Source organism: Taudactylus pleione, unplaced genomic scaffold, assembly GCF_031769625.1.
Source record: "Taudactylus pleione unplaced genomic scaffold, aTauple2 ptg001178l, whole genome shotgun sequence".
Taxonomy (NCBI): Eukaryota; Metazoa; Chordata; class Amphibia; order Anura; family Myobatrachidae; genus Taudactylus; species Taudactylus pleione.
This window is the reverse complement of record NW_028285579.1, coordinates 96,223-114,448: the sequence shown is the minus strand read 5'-3', so window position 1 is coordinate 114,448 and position 18,226 is coordinate 96,223. Positions and strand designations below refer to the sequence as shown.

At 47.5% G+C, this 18,226-nt stretch overlaps 1 protein-coding gene across 2 annotated transcripts in view; it reads left to right on the top strand.

Moving 5' to 3' along the window:
* Positions 1-4,064: 4,064 nt before the first annotated feature.
* LOC148453333 (ephrin-A2-like) overlaps positions 4,065-18,226 on the top strand; it is a 28,226-nt gene continuing 14,064 nt past the window's right edge. The window contains exon 1 of one of the 2 annotated variants that reach the window (XM_088462271.1): positions 4,065-4,287. In XM_088462271.1, the coding sequence (XP_088318397.1) occupies positions 4,184-4,287 (104 nt within the window). In that variant the 5' untranslated portion in view covers positions 4,065-4,183. The remainder of the gene's footprint in view (positions 4,288-18,226) is intronic. The other variant, XM_088462270.1, reaches the window with a different exon arrangement.

Sequence of the window (18,226 nt, the reverse complement as noted above, 5' to 3'; positions counted from 1 at the left end):
AGTTAGTAGTAGTCTGTGTGTATAATATGTGTGTGTGTGTCTGTGTATGTCTGTGTGTGTGTATGAGTGAGAGAGTTAGTAGCAGTGTGTGTCTGTATGTATGTGTGTGTGTCTGTGTGTATAATATGTATGTGAGTGAGAGAGTTAGTAGTAGTGTGTGTAAGTATGTGTGTGTTTGTGTGTGTATGTGTGTGAGAGAGTTAGTAGTAGTCTGTGTGAATGTGTGTATAGTGTGTATGTGTGTGTGTATAATGTGTGTGTGTAGAATATGTGTGTGTGTGAGAGTGAGAGAGTTAGTAGTAGCCTGTGTGAATAATGTGTATGTGTGTATAATGTGTATGTGTGTGTGTGTGTGTGTGTATAATATCTGTGTGTGTGTGTATAATATTTATGTATGTGTGTGTAAGAGTGAGAGTTAGTAGTAGTCTGTGTGTATAATATGTGTATAATGTGTATGTGTGTGTATAATATGCGTGTGTGTATAATATGTGTGTGTGTGTAAGAGTGACAGAGTTAGTAGTAGTCTGTGTGAATAAAGTGTGTATAATATGTATGTGTGTGTATAATATGTGTGTGTAAGAGTGAGAGAGTTAGTAGTACTCTGTGTGTATAATATGTGTGTGTATAATATGTATGTGTGTGTGAGAGAGTTAGTAGTAGTCTGAGTGTATTATGTGTGTGTATAATGTGTGTGTGTGTAATATGTATGTGTGTGTGAGAGAGAGAGTTAGTAGTAGTATGTGTGAATGTGTGTGTGTGTGTGTGTGTATAATATGTGTGTGAGAGTGAGATAGTAGTAGTCGGTGTGAATAATATGTGTGTATAATGTTTGTGTGTGTGTGTAATATGTGTGTGTATAATATGTATGTGTGTGTGTGTAAGAGTGAGAGAGTTAGTAGTAGTCTGTGTGAATAATGTGTGTATAATATGTATGTGTGTGTGTATAATGTGTGTGTGTATAATATGTATGTGTGTGTATAATGTGTGTGTGTATAATATGTATGTGTGTGTGTATAATGTGTGTGTGTATAATATGTATGTGTGTGTGTAAGAGTGAGAGAGTTAGTAGTAGTCTGTGTGAATAATGTGTGTATAATATGTGTGTGTGTATAATATGTATGTGTGTGAGAGTGAGAGAGTTAGTAGTAGTAGTATGTGTGAATGTGTGTATAATATGTATGTATGTGTGTGAGGTGAGAGAGTTAGTAGTAGTCTGTGTGAATAATGTGTGTGTGTATAATGTGTGTGTAAGAGTGAGAGAGTTAGTAGTAGTCTGTGTGTATAGTATGTATGTCTGTATGTATGTGTGTGTGTATGTGTGTAAGAGTAAGAGAGTTAGTAGTAGTCTGTGTGTATAGTATGTATGTCTGTATGTATGTGTGTGTATGTGTGTAAGAGTGAGAGAGTTAGTAGTAGTCTGTGTGTATAGTATGTATGTCTGTATGTGTGTGTATGTGTGTAAGAGTGAGAGAGTTAGTAGTAGTCTGTGTGTATAGTATGTTTGTCTGTATGTGTGTGTATGTGTGTAAGAGTGAGAGAGTTAGTAGTAGTCTGTGTGTATAGTATGTATGTCTGTATGTGTGTGTGTATGTGTGTAAGAGTAAGAGAGTTAGTAGTAGTCTGTGTGTATAGTATGTATGTCTGTATGTGTGTGTGTGTGTAAGAGTGAGAGAGTTAGTAGTAGTCTGTGTGTATTGTATGTATGTCTGTATGTATGTGTGTAAGAGTGAGAGAGTTAGTAGTAGTCTGTGTGTATTGTATGTATGTCTGTATGTATGTGTGTAAGAGTGAGAGAGTTAGTAGTAGTCTGTGTGTATAGTATGTATGTCTGTATGTGTGTGTGTGTGTAAGAGTGAGAGAGTTAGTAGTAGTCTGTGTGTATTGTATGTATGTCTGTATGTATGTGTGTAAGAGTGAGAGAGTTAGTAGTAGTCTGTGTGTATTGTATGTATGTCTGTATGTATGTGTGTAAGAGTGAGAGAGTTAGTAGTAGTCTATGTGTATAGTATGTATGTCTGTATGTATGTGTGTAAGAGTGAGAGAGTTAGTAGTAGTCTGTGTGTATAGTATGTATGTCTGTATGTATGTGTGTAAGAGTGAGAGAGTTAGTAGTAGTCTTTGTGAATAATATGTGTGTATAATATGTGTGTGTGTGTGTGTAAGAGTGAGATAGTAGTAGTATGTGTGAATAATATGTATGTGTGTATGTATAATATGTATGTGTGTGAGAGTGAGATAGTAGTAGTCTGTGTGAATAATATGTGTGTGTGTATAATATGTGTGTGTGTGTAAGAGTGAGAGAGTTAGTAGTAGTCTGTGTGTATAGTATGTATGTCTGTATGTATGTGTGTGTGTATGTGTGTAAGACTGAGAGAGTTAGTAGTAGTCTGTGTGAATATGTGTGTATAATGTGTATGTGTGTTTATAATATGTATGTGTATAATATGTATGTGTGTAAGAGTGAGAGAGTTAGTAGTAGTCTGTGTGTATAATGTGTATGTGTGTATAATATGTGTGTGTGTGTGTATAATATGTGTGTGTATAATATGTATGTGTGTGTGTAATATGTATGTATGTGTGTGTATAATATGTGTGTGTGTATGTGTGTGTATAATATGTGTGTGTGTATAATGTGTGTGTGTGTATAATGTGTGTATATAATATGTGTATGTGTGTGTATAATATGTGTGTGTGTATAATATGTGTATGTGTGTGTATAATATGTGTATGTGTGTGTATAATATGTGTGTGTGTGTGTGTGTGTGTATAATGTGTGTGTGTATAATATGTGTATGTGTGTGTATAATATGTGTGTGTGTGTGTATAATATGTGTGTGTGTGTATAATGTGTGTGTATAATATGTGTGTGTGTGTGTGTGTATAATGTGTGTTTGTGTGTGTGTATAATATGTGTATGTGTGTGTATAATATGTGTGTGTGTGTGTATAATATGTGTGTGTGTGTATAATATGTGTATGTGTGTGTATAATATGTGTGTGTGTATAAAATGTGTATGTGTGTGTATATGTATGTGTGTGTGTATAATATGTGTATGTGTGTGTATAATATGTGTGTGTGTGTATAATATGTGTGTGTGTGTATAATATGTGTATGTGTGTGTATAATATGTGTGTGTGTGTGTGTATAATGTGTGTTTGTGTGTGTGTATAATGTGTGTTTGTGTGTGTGTATAATATGTGTATGTGTGTGTATAATATGTGTGTGTGTGTGTATAATGTGTGTTTGTGTGTGTGTATAATGTGTGTTTGTGTGTGTGTATAATATGTGTATGTGTGTGTATAAAATGTGTATGTGTGTGTATAATATGTGTATGTGTATGTGTGTGTATAATATGTGTATGTGTGTGTATAATATGTGTATGTGTGTGTGTATAATATGTGTATGTGTGTGTGTATAATATGTGTATGTGTGTGTATAATATGTGTATGTGTGTGTATAAAATGTGTATGTGTGTGTATAATATGTGTATGTGTATGTGTGTGTATAATATGTGTATGTGTGTGTATAATATGTGTATGTGTGTGTGTATAATATGTGTATGTGTGTGTATAATATGTGTATGTGTGTGTATAATATGTGTATGTGTGTGTGTATAATATGTGTATGTGTGTGTGTATAATATGTGTATGTGTGTGTGTATAATATGTGTATGTGTGTGTATAATATGTGTATGTGTGTGTGTATAATATGTGTATGTGTGTGTGTATAATATGTGTATGTGTGTGTGTATAATATGTGTATGTGTGTGTGTGTATAATATGTGTATGTGTATGTGTATAATATGTGTATGTGTATGTGTGTGTGTATAATATGTGTATGTGTGTGTATAATATGTGTATGTGTATGTATAATATGTTAATGTGTGTGTATAATGTGTGTATGTGTATGTGTGTGTATAATATGTGTATGTGTGTGTATAATATGTGTATGTGTGTGTATAATATGTGTATGTGTATGTGTGTGTATAATATGTTAATGTGTGTGTATAATGTGTGTGTATAATGTGTGTGTAAGAGTGAGAGAGTTAGTAGTAGTCTTTGTGGTGGAGCCTGTGATTGGCTAGAGCTGCGCCCCTGTGGGCGTGGCCTGTGTACCTGTGGGGGGATCGCATTGTCCGGTCTTTCAGATCCCAGCAGCAGCCGGAGCCGGAGCCGGAGCAGAGATGGGGGCTGAGGGGCTGCTCAGGAGGCTGCTGTGGGTGTGCGCGGTGCTGGAGCGGGTGTGCGGGGCCCGGCATGCCGTCTACTGGAACAGCAGCAACCCCAGGTCAGTGCTCTCTCCCCTCATCCCAGTGTCTCCCCCTCCCCTCATTCCAGTGTTCTCCCCCCCTCCCCTCATTCCAGTGTTCCCCCCCCCCTCCCCTCATTCCAGTGTTCCCCCCCCCCCCTCCCCTCGTTCTAGTGTCCCCCCTTCCCCTCGTTCTAGTGTCCCCCCTCCCCTCATTCCAGTGTTCTCCCCCCCCCTCCCCTCATTCCAGTGTTCCCCCCTCCCCTCCCCTCATTCCAGTGTTCTCCCCCCCTCCCCTCATTCCAGTGTTCTCCCCCCCCCTCCCCTCATTCCAGTGTTCCCCCCTCCCCTCCCCTCATTCCAGTGTTCTCCCCCCCTCCCCTCATTCCAGTGTTCTCCCCCCCTCCCCTCATTCCAGTGTTCCCCCCCCCTCCCCTCATTCCAGTGTTCCCCCCCCCTCCCCTCATTCCAGTGTTCCCCCCCCCTCCCCTCGTTCTAGTGTCCCCCCCCCTCCCCTCATTCCAGTGTTCTCCCCCCCCCTCCCCTCATTCCAGTGTTCCCCCCTCCCCTCCCCTCATTCCAGTGTTCCCCCCCCTCCCCTCATTCCAGTGTTCCCCCCCCCCCTCCCCTCGTTCTAGTGTCCCCCCTCCCCTCATTCCAGTGTTCCCCCCCCCCTCCCCTCATTCCAGTGTTCCCCCCCCCCCTCCCCTCATTCCAGTGTTCCCCCCCCCCTCCCCTCATTCCAGTGTTCCCCCCTCCCCTCATTCCAGTGTTCTCCCCCCCCTCCCCTCATTCCAGTGTTCCCCCCCCCTCCCCTCATTCCAGTGTTCCCCCCCCCCTCCCCTCGTTCTAGTGTCCCCCCCCTCCCCTCATCCCAGTGTCTCCCCCTCCCCTCATTCTAGTGTCCCCCCTCCCCTCCCCTCATTCCAGTGTTCCCCCCCCCCCTCCCCTCATCCCAGTGTCTCCCCCTCCCCTCATTCTAGTGTCCCCCCTCCCCTCCCCTCCCCTCATTCCAGTGTTCCCCCCCCCTCCCCTCATTCCAGTGTCCCGTCCCCTCCCCTCATTCCAGTGTTCTCCCCCCCCTCCCCTCATTCCAGTGTTCCTCCCCCCTCCCCTCATTCCAGTGTTCCCCCCCCCCCTCCCCTCATTCCAGTGTTCCCCCCCCCCTCCCCTCATTCCAGTGTTCCCCCCCCCCCCTCCCCTCGTTCTAGTGTCCCCCCTCCCCTCATTCCAGTGTTCTCCCCCCCCCCCTCCCCTCATTCCAGTGTTCCCCCCTCCCCTCCCCTCATTCCAGTGTTCTCCCCCCCTCCCCTCATTCCAGTGTTCCCCCCCCCCTCCCCTCATTCCAGTGTTCCCCCCCCCCCCTCCCCTCGTTCTAGTGTCCCCCCCCTCCCCTCATCCCAGTGTCTCCCCCTCCCCTCATTCTAGTGTCCCCCCTCCCCTCCCCTCATTCCAGTGTTCCCCCCCCCTCCCCTCATCCCAGTGTCTCCCCCTCCCCTCATTCTAGTGTCCCCCCTCCCCTCCCCTCCCCTCATTCCAGTGTTCCCCCCCCTCCCCTCATTCCAGTGTCCCCCCCCTCCCCTCATCCCAGTGTCTCCCCCTCCCCTCATTCCAGTGTTCCCCCCTCCCCTCCCCTCATTCCAGTGTTCCCCCTCCCCTCCCCTCATTCCAGTGTCCCTCCCCTCATTCCAGTGTCTCCCCCTCCCCTCATTCCAGTGTTCCCCCCTCCCCTCCCCTCATTCCAGTGTTCCCCCTCCCCTCCCCTCATTCCAGTGTCTCCCCCTCCCCTCATTCCAGTGTTGCCCCTCCCCTCCCCTCATTCCAGTGTCCCTCCCCTCATTCCAGTGTCCCCCCCCTCCCCTCCCCTCATTCCAGTGTCCCTCCCCTCCCCTCATTCCAGTGTCCCTCCCCTCATTCCAGTGTCCCTCCCCTCCCCTCATTCCAGTGTCCCCCCCCTCCCCTCATTCTAGTGTTCCCCCTCCCCTCATTCTAGTGTCCCCCCCCTCCCCTCATTCTAGTGTCCCCCCCCTCCCCTCATTCTAGTGTCCCCCCCTCCCCTCATTCTAGTGTCCCCCCTCCCCTCATTCTAGTGTCCCCCCCTCCCCTCATTCCAGTGTCCCCCCCCTCCCCCATCTTTAGCCAACTGCCCCCCAACCAACCCAGTGCCCCCATCTGCCTGCCACCCACCACCTAGACAGCCCCACATTCAGTCCAGTAACATCTCATTGTCCCCATCATTTTTCACTATCTCCCCCCCCCCCCCCTAATGTGGGAACAATGCAGCCACCACTTAATCCCCCCATCATTAGGGAAGCCCCCTCCCCTGACACCCCAGGGTCCCCCCCATTCATGCTCCCTGCTCAGCGCCCCCCTCCCTCCTGCGCCCTTTGTTAGGTCTCAGCTTCTAATGAGAACCAGAGAGAGAGCTGGATCTCCCCATGCAGGGTCCTGGGATGTCAGGGGAGGGGGCTGCACATTACCGGGGAGGGGGGAGAGTTATGCCAAACATTTCATTCAGCTGCAGCAGCTCTGGGCCCCTGCAACAGGCTGTTACCTCTCTATACCTATATATATATATATATATTACTGACCCCCACCCCTGCCCTGTACTGTGTGATTACTGAGGTGTATATACTGTGTGTACCTGTGCTGTTATCTCTCTATACCTATATATATATTACTGAGGTGTATATACTGTGTGATTACTGAGGTGTATATACTGTGTGTACCTGTGCTGTAGCTGCCGGTTATTACGCCCAGGTGACAGTTATACTGGGATTGTACACTGCGCTGTCACAGGTCTCCGTCACACAACTGCTGACATTTACCAGTAACTTCAGATTTTTTATGGACCTTCCTCTCTGTAGTAAACTTGAAGCAGGATCAGCTCCTGTGCTCTGGCTGGCCTGAAGAGCTTGCAGTCTGTATGTGTGCTGGCCTGAAGAGCTTGCAGTCTGTATGTGTGCTGGCCTGAAGAGCTTGCAGTCTGTATGTGTGCTGGCCTGAAGAGCTTGCAGTCTGTATGTGTGCTGGCCTGAAGAGCTTGCAGTCTGTATGTGTGCTGGCCTGAAGAGCTTGCAGTCTGTATGTGTGCTGGCCTGAAGAGCTTGCAGTCTGTATGTGTGCTGGCCTGAAGAGCTTGCAGTCTGTATGTGTGCTGGCCTGAGGAGCTTGCAGTCTGTATGTGTGCTGGCCTGAAGAGCTTGCAGTCTGTATGTGTGCTGGCCTGAAGAGCTTGCAGTCTGTATGTGTGCTGGCCTGAGGAGCTTGCAGTCTGTATGTGTGCTGGCCTGAAGAGCTTGCAGTCTGTATGTGTGCTGGCCTGAGGAGCTTGCAGTCTGTATGTGTGCTGGCCTGAAGAGCTTGCAGTCTGTATGTGTGCTGGCCTGAAGAGCTTGCAGTCTGTATGTGTGCTGGCCTGAGGAGCTTGCAGTCTGTATGTGTGCTGGCCTGAAGAGCTTGCAGTCTGTATGTGTGCTGGCCTGAAGAGCTTGCAGTCTGTATGTGTGCTGGCCTGAAGAGCTTGCAGTCTGTATGTGTGCTGGCCTGAAGAGCTTGCAGTCTGTATGTGTGCTGGCCTGAAGAGCTTGCAGTCTGTATGTGTGCTGGCCTGAAGAGCTTGCAGTCTGTATGTGTGCTGGCCTGAAGAGCTTGCAGTCTATATGTGTGCTGGCCTGAAGAGCTTGCAGTCTGTATGTGTGCTGGCCTGAAGAGCTTGCAGTCTGTATGTGTGCTGGCCTGAAGAGCTTGCAGTCTGTATGTGTGCTGGCCTGAAGAGCTTGCAGTCTGTATGTGTGCTGGCCTGAGGAGCTTGCAGTCTGTATGTGTGCTGGCCTGAGGAGCTTGCAGTCTGTATGTGTGCTGGCCTGAAGAGCTTGCAGTCTGTATGTGTGCTGGCCTGAAGAGCTTGCAGTCTGTATGTGTGCTGCCCTGAAGAGCTTGCAGTCTGTATGTGTGCTGCCCTGAAGAGCTTGCAGTCTGTATGTGTGCTGGCCTGAGGAGCTTGCAGTCTGTATGTGTGCTGGCCTGAAGAGCTTGCAGTCTGTATGTGTGCTGGCCTGAAGAGCTTGCAGTCTGTATGTGTGCTGGCCTGAAGAGCTTGCAGTCTGTATGTGTGCTGGCCTGAAGAGCTTGCAGTCTGTATGTGTGCTGGCCTGAAGAGCTTGCAGTCTGTATGTGTGCTGGCCTGAGGAGCTTGCAGTCTGTATGTGTGCTGCCCTGAAGAGCTTGCAGTCTGTATGTGTGCTGGCCTGAAGAGCTTGCAGTCTGTATGTGTGCTGGCCTGAAGAGCTTGCAGTCTGTATGTGTGCTGGCCTGAAGAGCTTGCAGTCTGTATGTGTGCTGCCCTGAAGAGCTTGCAGTCTGTATGTGTGCTGGCCTGAGGAGCTTGCAGTCTGTATGTGTGCTGGCCTGAAGAGCTTGCAGTCTGTATGTGTGCTGGCCTGAAGAGCTTGCAGTCTGTATGTGTGCTGGCCTGAAGAGCTTGCAGTCTGTATGTGTGCTGGCCTGAAGAGCCTCAGTCCTCCCCCTCCCTGCGATGCAGGAAAGGATTGTTATTTTGGGCACGGGCCCCAATGCTTATGTAGGACAAGGCCGTGTTTTCTCTGAGAGGCAGAATCCCATTTTCCAGGCTGGGTTTCAGGCTGAAATGAGCCGAGTGGATGGATTGGGGGCTGTTTACTTTGGCTGAGGCTGCGTCCGCTGGCACTGCTCGCTCTGCGGGCTCAGGCGCCCAATCTCCTTGTTTTATAACTTTTTTCTTGTTTTGTTAACCAACTTTGTGCTTTTCTTTCTTTGTTTTCTTTATCTGAATTCAGGATGGGGGGGGGGGGATTGGAATAATCTGTATGTGTACATACATGTCCTGACGGAGCAGCCATGATCACATAGACGGCGACCCCATGTGTGCTCCTGAAATCTGCGCCTTTCTTCTTATTAATGACAGAATATATGTATTTCTGTTATACGTGCGGGTTATGGGCTGTGGGTGTAACAGGCGATGGAGCGTTGGGGGGGGGGGGGGCTGCTGTTACTGTCACTGACCCGATGTTTGTTGGGAATTCTCCTCATAATCTGCGTCTGGCACTTGGATCACGCGGCTGGAGGTGTTCAAGACTGAGCCGCAAGTATACTCTGTATTCTATGGTTTCACCTCCTTTAAAGAATCTCTACTTTTGTTTCAGTAAATGGTGGTACTCCTATGTCTGGGAGACGCTGTATATAGGGCCTGCATTGTGATCTGACCCATCTTGCCTGTAGCCGCATCTGTCTCCCCACACTATATAAATGGTGGTACTCCCATGTCTGATATATACTGTGTCTAGGGCCTGTGCACGGTGAGCAGTGATCTGTCCCCCCACACTATATAAATGGTGGTACTCCTATATCAGCTATATGCTGTGTCTAGGGCCTGTGCACGGTGAGCAGTGATCTGTCCCCCCACACACAGTAAATGGTGGTACTCCCATGTCTGATATATGCGGTATTTAGGGCCTGTGCACGGTGAGCAGTCTGTGAGTCTTCTCGCACTTAGTAAATGGTGGTACTCCCCTGTCCGGGAGATGCTGTATTTAGAGCCTGCAGTGTGATCTGTGTGTAGCTGCATCAGAGTCTCCCCACACACAGTAAATGGTGGTACTCCTGTGTCTGGGAGATGCTGTATTTAGGTGCTGTGCTGTGCGAGCAGTGGTCTGTGTATAATCTCCTCTCTGTCTCCTCACACTCTGTAAATGGTGGTACTCCTGTGTCTGGGAGATGCTGTATTTGTGGCCTGCAGTGTGATCTGACTGATCCTGTCTGCAGTCACGTCTCCCCACACTCTGTAAATGGTGGTACTCCTATGTCCGATATATGTAGTATTTAGGGCCTACACTGTGATCTGTGTGTAGCTGCATCAGAGTCTCCCCGCACACAGTAAATGGTGGTACTCCCATGATCAGGAGACTCTGTGTATAGGTGCTGCACTGTGTGAGCAGTGATCGGTCTGTAGCCTCCTCTGTCTCCCCAAAACACAGTAAATGGTGGTACGTCCATGTCCGGGAGATGCTGTATTTATTTAAAAGTAGATTGCAAGCTCTTGTACAGTCTGTACTGTTCTGTGTCTGTATGCTGAGTGCTGTGTGTCTGTCTCCTCCTATTTTGCTGACTGTTTGACTTTGACACTTACAATAGTACCACGGGACACACTAGGGCATAATTCTGATTTATTGGCCATCTGTAGAGCCCCTGTGGTCAGTGTGTTCTGAGGGGGTTACAAGGTTAACCCCGATGAGACCCTGGTAGGAATGTGTGCTAATGTATAGGGGGGGAAGCGCAGGGTCCTGTAATGTGTCACAGCTGAGCTGACTGCTATAAACAGACACCAGTAGCAGCACCAGATTTATGGGTGACGGATCAGGAGCCACAGACATCAGCAAGGGGGAGGGGGCGCTACCTGCTGGCTCTGTATACTGCCAAGTTACCATTACAGGGCCTGGGAAGTATCAGTGAATTGCAGGTGCCCAGTAAACATGTAAAGAGACCTGTGAGGGTTATATAGCGCTGGGCACATGAAGAAGAGACCTGTGAGGGTTATATAGCGCTGGGCACATGAAGAAGAGACCTGTGAGGGTTATATAGCGCTGGGCACATGAAGAAGAGACCTGTGAGTGTTATATAGCGCTGGGCACATGAAGAAGAGACCTGTGAGTGTTATATAGTGCTGGGCACATGAAGAAGAGACCTGTGAGGGTTATATAGCGCTGGGCACATGAAGAAGAGACCTGTGAGGGTTATATAGCGCTGGGCACATGAAGAAGACACCTGTGAGGGTTATATAGCGCTGGGCACATGAAGAAGAGACCTGTGAGGGTTATATAGTGCTGGGCACATGAAGAAGAGACCTGTGAGTGTTATATAGTGCTGGGCACATGAAGAAGAGACCTGTGAGTGTTATATAGTGCTGGGCACATGAAGAAGAGACCTGTGAGGGTTATATAGTGCTGGGCACATGAAGAAGTGACCAGTGAGGGTTATATAGTGCTGGGCACATGAAGAAGAGACCTGTGAGGGTTATATAGTGCTGGGCACATGAAGAAGAGACCTGTGAGGGTTATATAGTGCTGGGCACATGAAGAAGAGACCTGTGAGGGTTATATAGTGCTGGGCACATGAAGAAGAGACCTGTGAGGGTTATATAGTGCTGGACACATGAAGAAGAGACCTGTGAGGTTTATATAGCGCTGGTCACATGAAGAAGAGACCTGTGAGGGTTATATAACGCTGGGCACATGAAGAAGAGACCTGTGAGGGTTATATAGCGCTGGGCACATGAAGAAGAGACCTGTGAGGGTTATATAGTGCTGGGCACATGAAGAAGAGACCTGTGAGGGTTATATAGTGCTGGGCATAGAAGGAAGAGACCTGTGAGGGTTATATAGTGCTGGACACATGAAGAAGAGATCTGTGAGGGTTATATAGCGCTGGGCACATGAAGAAGAGACCTGTGAGGGTTATATAGCGCTGGGCACATGAAGAAGTGACCTGTGAGGGTTATATAGCGCTGGACACATGAAGAAGATTCCTGTGAGGGTTATATAGTGCTGGACACAAGAAAAAGAGACCTGTGAGGGTTATATAGCGCTGGGCACATGAAGAAGAGACCTGTGACGGTTATATAGTGCTGGGCATAGAAGGAAGAGACCTGTGAGGGTTATATAGTGCTGGACACATGAAGAAGAGATCTGTGAGGGTTATATAGCGCTGGACACATGAAGAAGAGACCTGTGAGGGTTATATAGCGCTGGACACATGAAGAAGAGATCTGTGAGGGTTATATAGTGCTGGGCACATGAAGAAGAGACCTGTGAGGGTTATATAGTACTGGACACATGAAGAAGAGACCTGTGAGGGTTATATAGTGCTGGGCACATGAAGAAGAGACCTGTGAGGGTTATATAGTGCTGGGCACATGAAGAAGTGACCTGTGAGGGTTATATAGCGCTGGGCACATGAAGAAGAGACCTGTGAGGGTTATATAGTACTGGACACATGAAGAAGAGACCTGTGAGGGTTATATAGCGCTGGACACATGAAGAAGAGACCTGTGAGGGTTATATATAGCGCTGGGCACATGAAGAAGTGACCTGTGAGGGTTATATAGCGCTGGACACATGAAGAGACCTGTGAGGGTTATATAGTACTGGACACATGAAGAAGAGACCTGTGAGGGTTATATAGCGCTGGACACATGAAGAAGAGACCTGTGAGGGTTATATAGTGCTGGACACATGAAGAGATCTGTGAGGGTAATATAGCGCTGGACACATGAAGAAGAGACCTGTGAGGGTTATATAGCGCTGGACACATGAAGAAGAGACCTGTGAGGGTTATATAGTGCTGGACACATGAAGAGATCTGTGAGGGTAATATAGCGCTGGACACATGAAGAAGAGACCTGTGAGGGTTATATAGTGCTGGACACATGAAGAGATCTGTGAGGGTTATATAGTGATGGGCACATGAAGAAGAGACCTGTGAGGGTTATAGTGATGGGCACATGAAGAAGAGACCTGTGAGGGTTACATAGTGCTGGGCATATGAAGAAGAGACCTGTGAGGGTTATATAGTGCTGGACACAAGAAAAAGAGACCTGTGAGGGTTATATAGCGCTGGACACATGAAGAAGAGACCTGTGAGGGTTATATAGCGCTGGACACATGAAGAAGAGACCTGCGAGGGTTATATAGCGCTGGACACATGAAGAAGAGACCTGTGAGGGTTATATAGCGCTGGACACATGAAGAAGAGACCTGCGAGGGTTATATAGCGCTGGACACATGAAGAAGAGACCTGTGAGGGTTATATAGCGCTGGACACATGAAGAAGAGACCTGTGAGGGTTATATAGTGCTGGACACATGAAGAAGAGACCTGTGAGGGTTATATAGCGCTGGACACATGAAGAAGAGACCTGTGAGGGTTATATAGTGCTGGACACATGAAGAAGAGACCTGTGAGGGTTATATAGTGCTGGACACATGAAGAAGAGACCTGTGAGGGTTATATAGTGCTGGACACATGAAGAAGAGACCTGTGAGGGTTATATAGCGCTGGGCACATGAAGAAGAGACCTGTGAGGGTTATATAGCGCTGGACACATGAAGAAGAGACCTGTGAGGGTTATATAGTGCTGGACACATGAAGAAGAGACCTGTGAGGGTTATATAGCGCTGGACACATGAAGAAGAGACCTGTGAGGGTTATATAGCGCTGGACACATGAAGAAGAGACCTGTGAGGGTTATATAGCGCTGGGCACATGAAGAAGAGACCTGTGAGGGTTATATAGCGCTGGGCACATGAAGAAGAGACCTGTGAGGGTTATATAGCGCTGGGCACATGAAGAAGAGACCTGTGAGGGTTATATAGCGCTGGACACATGAAGAAGAGACCTGTGAGGGTTATATAGTGCTGGGCACATGAAGAAGAGACCTGTGAGGGTTATATAGTGCTGGGCACATGAAGAAGAGACCTGTGAGGGTTATATAGCGCTGGGCACATGAAGAAGAGACCTGTGAGGGTTATATAGCGCTGGACACATGAAGAAGAGACCTGTGAGGGTTATATAGCGCTGGGCACATGAAGAAGAGACCTGTGAGGGTTATATAGCGCTGGGCACATGAAGAAGAGACCTGTGAGGGTTATATAGCGCTGGACACATGAAGAAGAGACCTGTGAGGGTTATATAGCGCTGGGCACATGAAGAAGAGACCTGTGAGGGTTATATAGCGCTGGGCACATGATGAAGAGACCTGTGAGGGTTATATAGCGCTGGGCACATGAAGAAGAGACCTGTGAGGGTTATATAGCGCTGGACACATGAAGAAGAGACCTGTGAGGGTTATATAGCGCTGGACACATGAAGAAGAGACCTGTGAGGGTTATATAGCGCTGGGCACATGAAGAAGAGACCTGTGAGGGTTATATAGCACTGGGCACATGAAGAAGAGACCTGTGAGGGTTATATAGCGCTGGGCACATGAAGAAGAGACCTGTGAGGGTTATATAGCGCTGGACACATGAAGAAGAGACCTGTGAGGGTTATATAGTGCTGGGCACATGAAGAAGAGACCTGTGAGGGTTATATAGTGCTGGGCACATGAAGAAGAGACCTGTGAGGGTTATATAGCGCTGGGCACATGAAGAAGAGACCTGTGAGGGTTATATAGCGCTGGACACATGAAGAAGAGACCTGTGAGGGTTATATAGCGCTGGGCACATGAAGAAGAGACCTGTGAGGGTTATATAGCGCTGGGCACATGAAGAAGAGACCTGTGAGGGTTATATAGCGCTGGACACATTAAGAAGAGACCTGTGAGGGTTATATAGCGCTGGGCACATGAAGAAGAGACCTGTGAGGGTTATATAGCGCTGGGCACATGATGAAGAGACCTGTGAGGGTTATATAGCGCTGGGCACATGAAGAAGAGACCTGTGAGGGTTATATAGCGCTGGACACATGAAGAAGAGACCTGTGAGGGTTATATAGCGCTGGGCACATGAAGAAGAGACCTGTGAGGGTTATATAGCGCTGGACACATTAAGAAGAGACCTGTGAGGGTTATATAGCGCTGGGCACATGATGAAGAGACCTGTGAGGGTTATATAGCGCTGGGCACATGATGAAGAGACCTGTGAGGGTTATATAGCGCTGGGCACATGAAGAAGAGACCTGTGAGGGTTATATAGCGCTGGGCACATGAAGAAGAGACCTGTGAGGGTTATATAGCGCTGGGCACATGATGAAGAGACCTGTGAGGGTTATATAGCGCTGGGCACATGAAGAAGAGACCTGTGAGGGTTATATAGTGCTGGGCACATGAAGAAGAGACCTGTGTGGGTTATATAGCGCTGGACACATGAAGAAGAGACCTGTGAGGGTTATATAGTGCTGGACACATGAAGAAGAGACCTGTGAGGGTTATATAGTGCTGGGTACATGAAGAAGAGACCTGTGAGGGTTATATAGTGCTGGACACATGAAGAAGAGACCTGTGAGGGTTATATAGTGCTGGACACATGAAGAAGAGACCTGTGAGGGTTATATAGCGCTGGACACATGAAGAAGAGACCTGTGAGGGTTATATAGTGCTGGACACATGAAGAAGAGACCTGTGAGGGTTATATAGCGCTGGACACATGAAGAAGAGACCTGTGAGGGTTATATAGTGCTGGACACATGAAGAAGAGACCTGTGAGGGTTATATAGCGCTGGACACATGAAGAAGAGACCTGTGAGGGTTATATAGCGCTGGACACATGAAGAAGAGACCTGTGAGGGTTATATAGTGCTGGACACATGAAGAAGAGACCTGTGAGGGTTATATAGCGCTGGACACATGAAGAAGAGACCTGTGAGGGTTATATAGTGCTGGACACATGAAGAAGAGACCTGTGAGGGTTATATAGCGCTGGACACATGAAGAAGAGACCTGTGAGGGTTATATAGTGCTGGACACATGAAGAAGAGACCTGTGAGGGTTATATAGCGCTGGACACATGAAGAAGAGACCTGTGAGGGTTATATAGTGCTGGACACATGAAGAAGAGACCTGTGAGGGTTATATAGCGCTGGGCACATGAAGAAGAGACCTGTGAGGGTTATATAGTGCTGGACACATGAAGAAGAGACCTGTGAGGGTTATATAGTGCTGGGCACATGAAGAAGAGACCTGTGAGGGTTATATAGTGCTGGACACATGAAGAAGAGACCTGTGAGGGTTATATAGTGCTGGACACATGAAGAAGAGACCTGTGAGGGTTATATAGTGCTGGGCACATGAAGAAGAGACCTGTGATGGTTATATAGTGCTGGACACATGAAGAAGAGACCTGTGAGGGTTATATAGTGCTGGACACATGAAGAAGAGACCTGTGAGGGTTAAGGTACATGACTTTTATTAACATATTTTACATTTTCTTGTAATGTTTCACTCCTAAATTCCTGAGCTTCTGCTGTTTTTCTGTCAGATATTCTAGATTATATCTTTGAAATGAGTCCAAGGTGCCCCTCCCCCCGCCCCACGCTCCCCCCCCCCCCCCCCCCCCCCCTCCCGCTCTGGCTAGATCTCCTTATAATGACCTGTAACTCTCCTGCACAGGGAAACCCCACGTCTTCCTAGTTGTGCTGCAGTTTCCGGGTGTGGGTGAAGCCGGCTGCAGGTAGACTAATGGTCTCTCCCGTAGGCCTGACCTATGTGTGAGGTGGGGACTGACCAGTCCTGTGTGTTGCACGGTCATTGCTCAGAGCGTTCTTGTCTGTTATATCCTGGGCATCAGACTGGCCGAGCAGAGTTGTTCTCCCGTCTTGTACAGCGGATTTCTAGCTGTCCTGTGAGCCCCACGCCCTGTGCTGGCAGCTCTCCTCAGAGTCGCTGATGTTCCAGGAACTTCAAAGAAACCATTATTCCAACCCTGACATGTTGGATCTGCCAGAAATCCCTGACACCTAGTGGCACCCCTCACTATACCCGCCCTGCAGCCTTCTGTACATCCGGTGCCTCTAACCTCCTCTACTGGGGGGCCGTCCCGGGAATCCAGTGCTCGCCTCTGCTTTACCTTCTGCAACGTGTCCGGCGAGGTCTGCGTCCGCAGTCTCGTCTGCGTTATCCCCCCCCCCCCCCCGCAGGGCGGAAGTAATGAGCAGGAAGCAGTGGTGATGTTCCTGTACAAAGACCATGGGGTCAATCACATTAGGTGCGAGTAGCAAGTTTGTTTCCTGAAACGCGTACACTTCGCAGGAAAGCGCGCTGCCGAGAAATCTGCAATCAAAAATGACTACTAGGGGCGGCGCGCGAATTGACTGCCAATAGAGAATTGCGAGAAATGAATAAAAACGTGGGGAGACCATTCTGAACCCCCAAAATGGATCATTTCCTTAGCAGGACGGTATAGACGGCTGTTTGTGGCCATTAGGAAGGACTGTAGGTTGTAATGGTGTCAAATGGCTGATTTGTGGGTTATTAAATGCAAGAAAATGCTAAAAAGAGAAACTTTTTTCATTTAAGCTCAAACGAATTAAACGAAAAATGCAAAAAAAAAGTAGGAAAAAGGGTGATATCGGGGTGCTCTGAGGACACCTTCAAAAATTGAAAATAAAAAATGATAAAAACAATAATTTTTCTACTAAAAAATAATTGTAATTTGGGGCCTAAACGAAACGTAATTGTTGATTTTGGGGTAATTTGAGGACTTTTTTTTTTTTTACCCCCAAAAATGACACAATTATTGACTAATTAAGCTAATTGGAAACTTCCAATTGCCTAATTAGTCATTAGGGGGGTGTCCCCACATTTTAATCTTAAAATAAAGCCCCTCCGGGAGGTGCGAGTGGACAGCTGTGAATTCGGTCTGACTGATCAGTGCAAGTCGCTAATTGGATGCACAATGAATTCGCTGTGCTAATTAGAAGTGCAAATGGCAACTCGTAATTCGCACCTAATAATAGGATTGACCCCTATGGGTCAATCAAATAACCGCGAGTAGGACGAATTGCTGTTGCTATGGCATGGAAACGTTAGCAACGGCACCTCCTGTCGCAGCCCGATCTCACCCCGGACTTGCTGATTTTTGTACGCAGCCATGTGGGGATGTGAAGCGGCGACTCTGGAGCTACCGTTACTGCGGCATATCGCCGCTCTAACTGGCCCCTGCACTGGTGATCCAGCTGTGTGTGGGGGCCCTCCTGACACTGTATTAGTAATAGTGTTACTCCTCGTGTAGTATTAGTAATAGTGTTACTCCTCCTGTAGTATTAGTAATAGCGTTATTCCTCCTGTAGTATTAGTAATAGTGTTACTCCTCCTGTAGTATTAGTAATAGTGTTACTCCTCCTGTAGTAGGGATTCTGTAGTAGGGATGTTACTCCTGGAGTATTAGTAATAGTGTTACTCCTCCAGTAGTATTGGTTATAGCATTACTCCTCCTGTAGTATTACTAAGA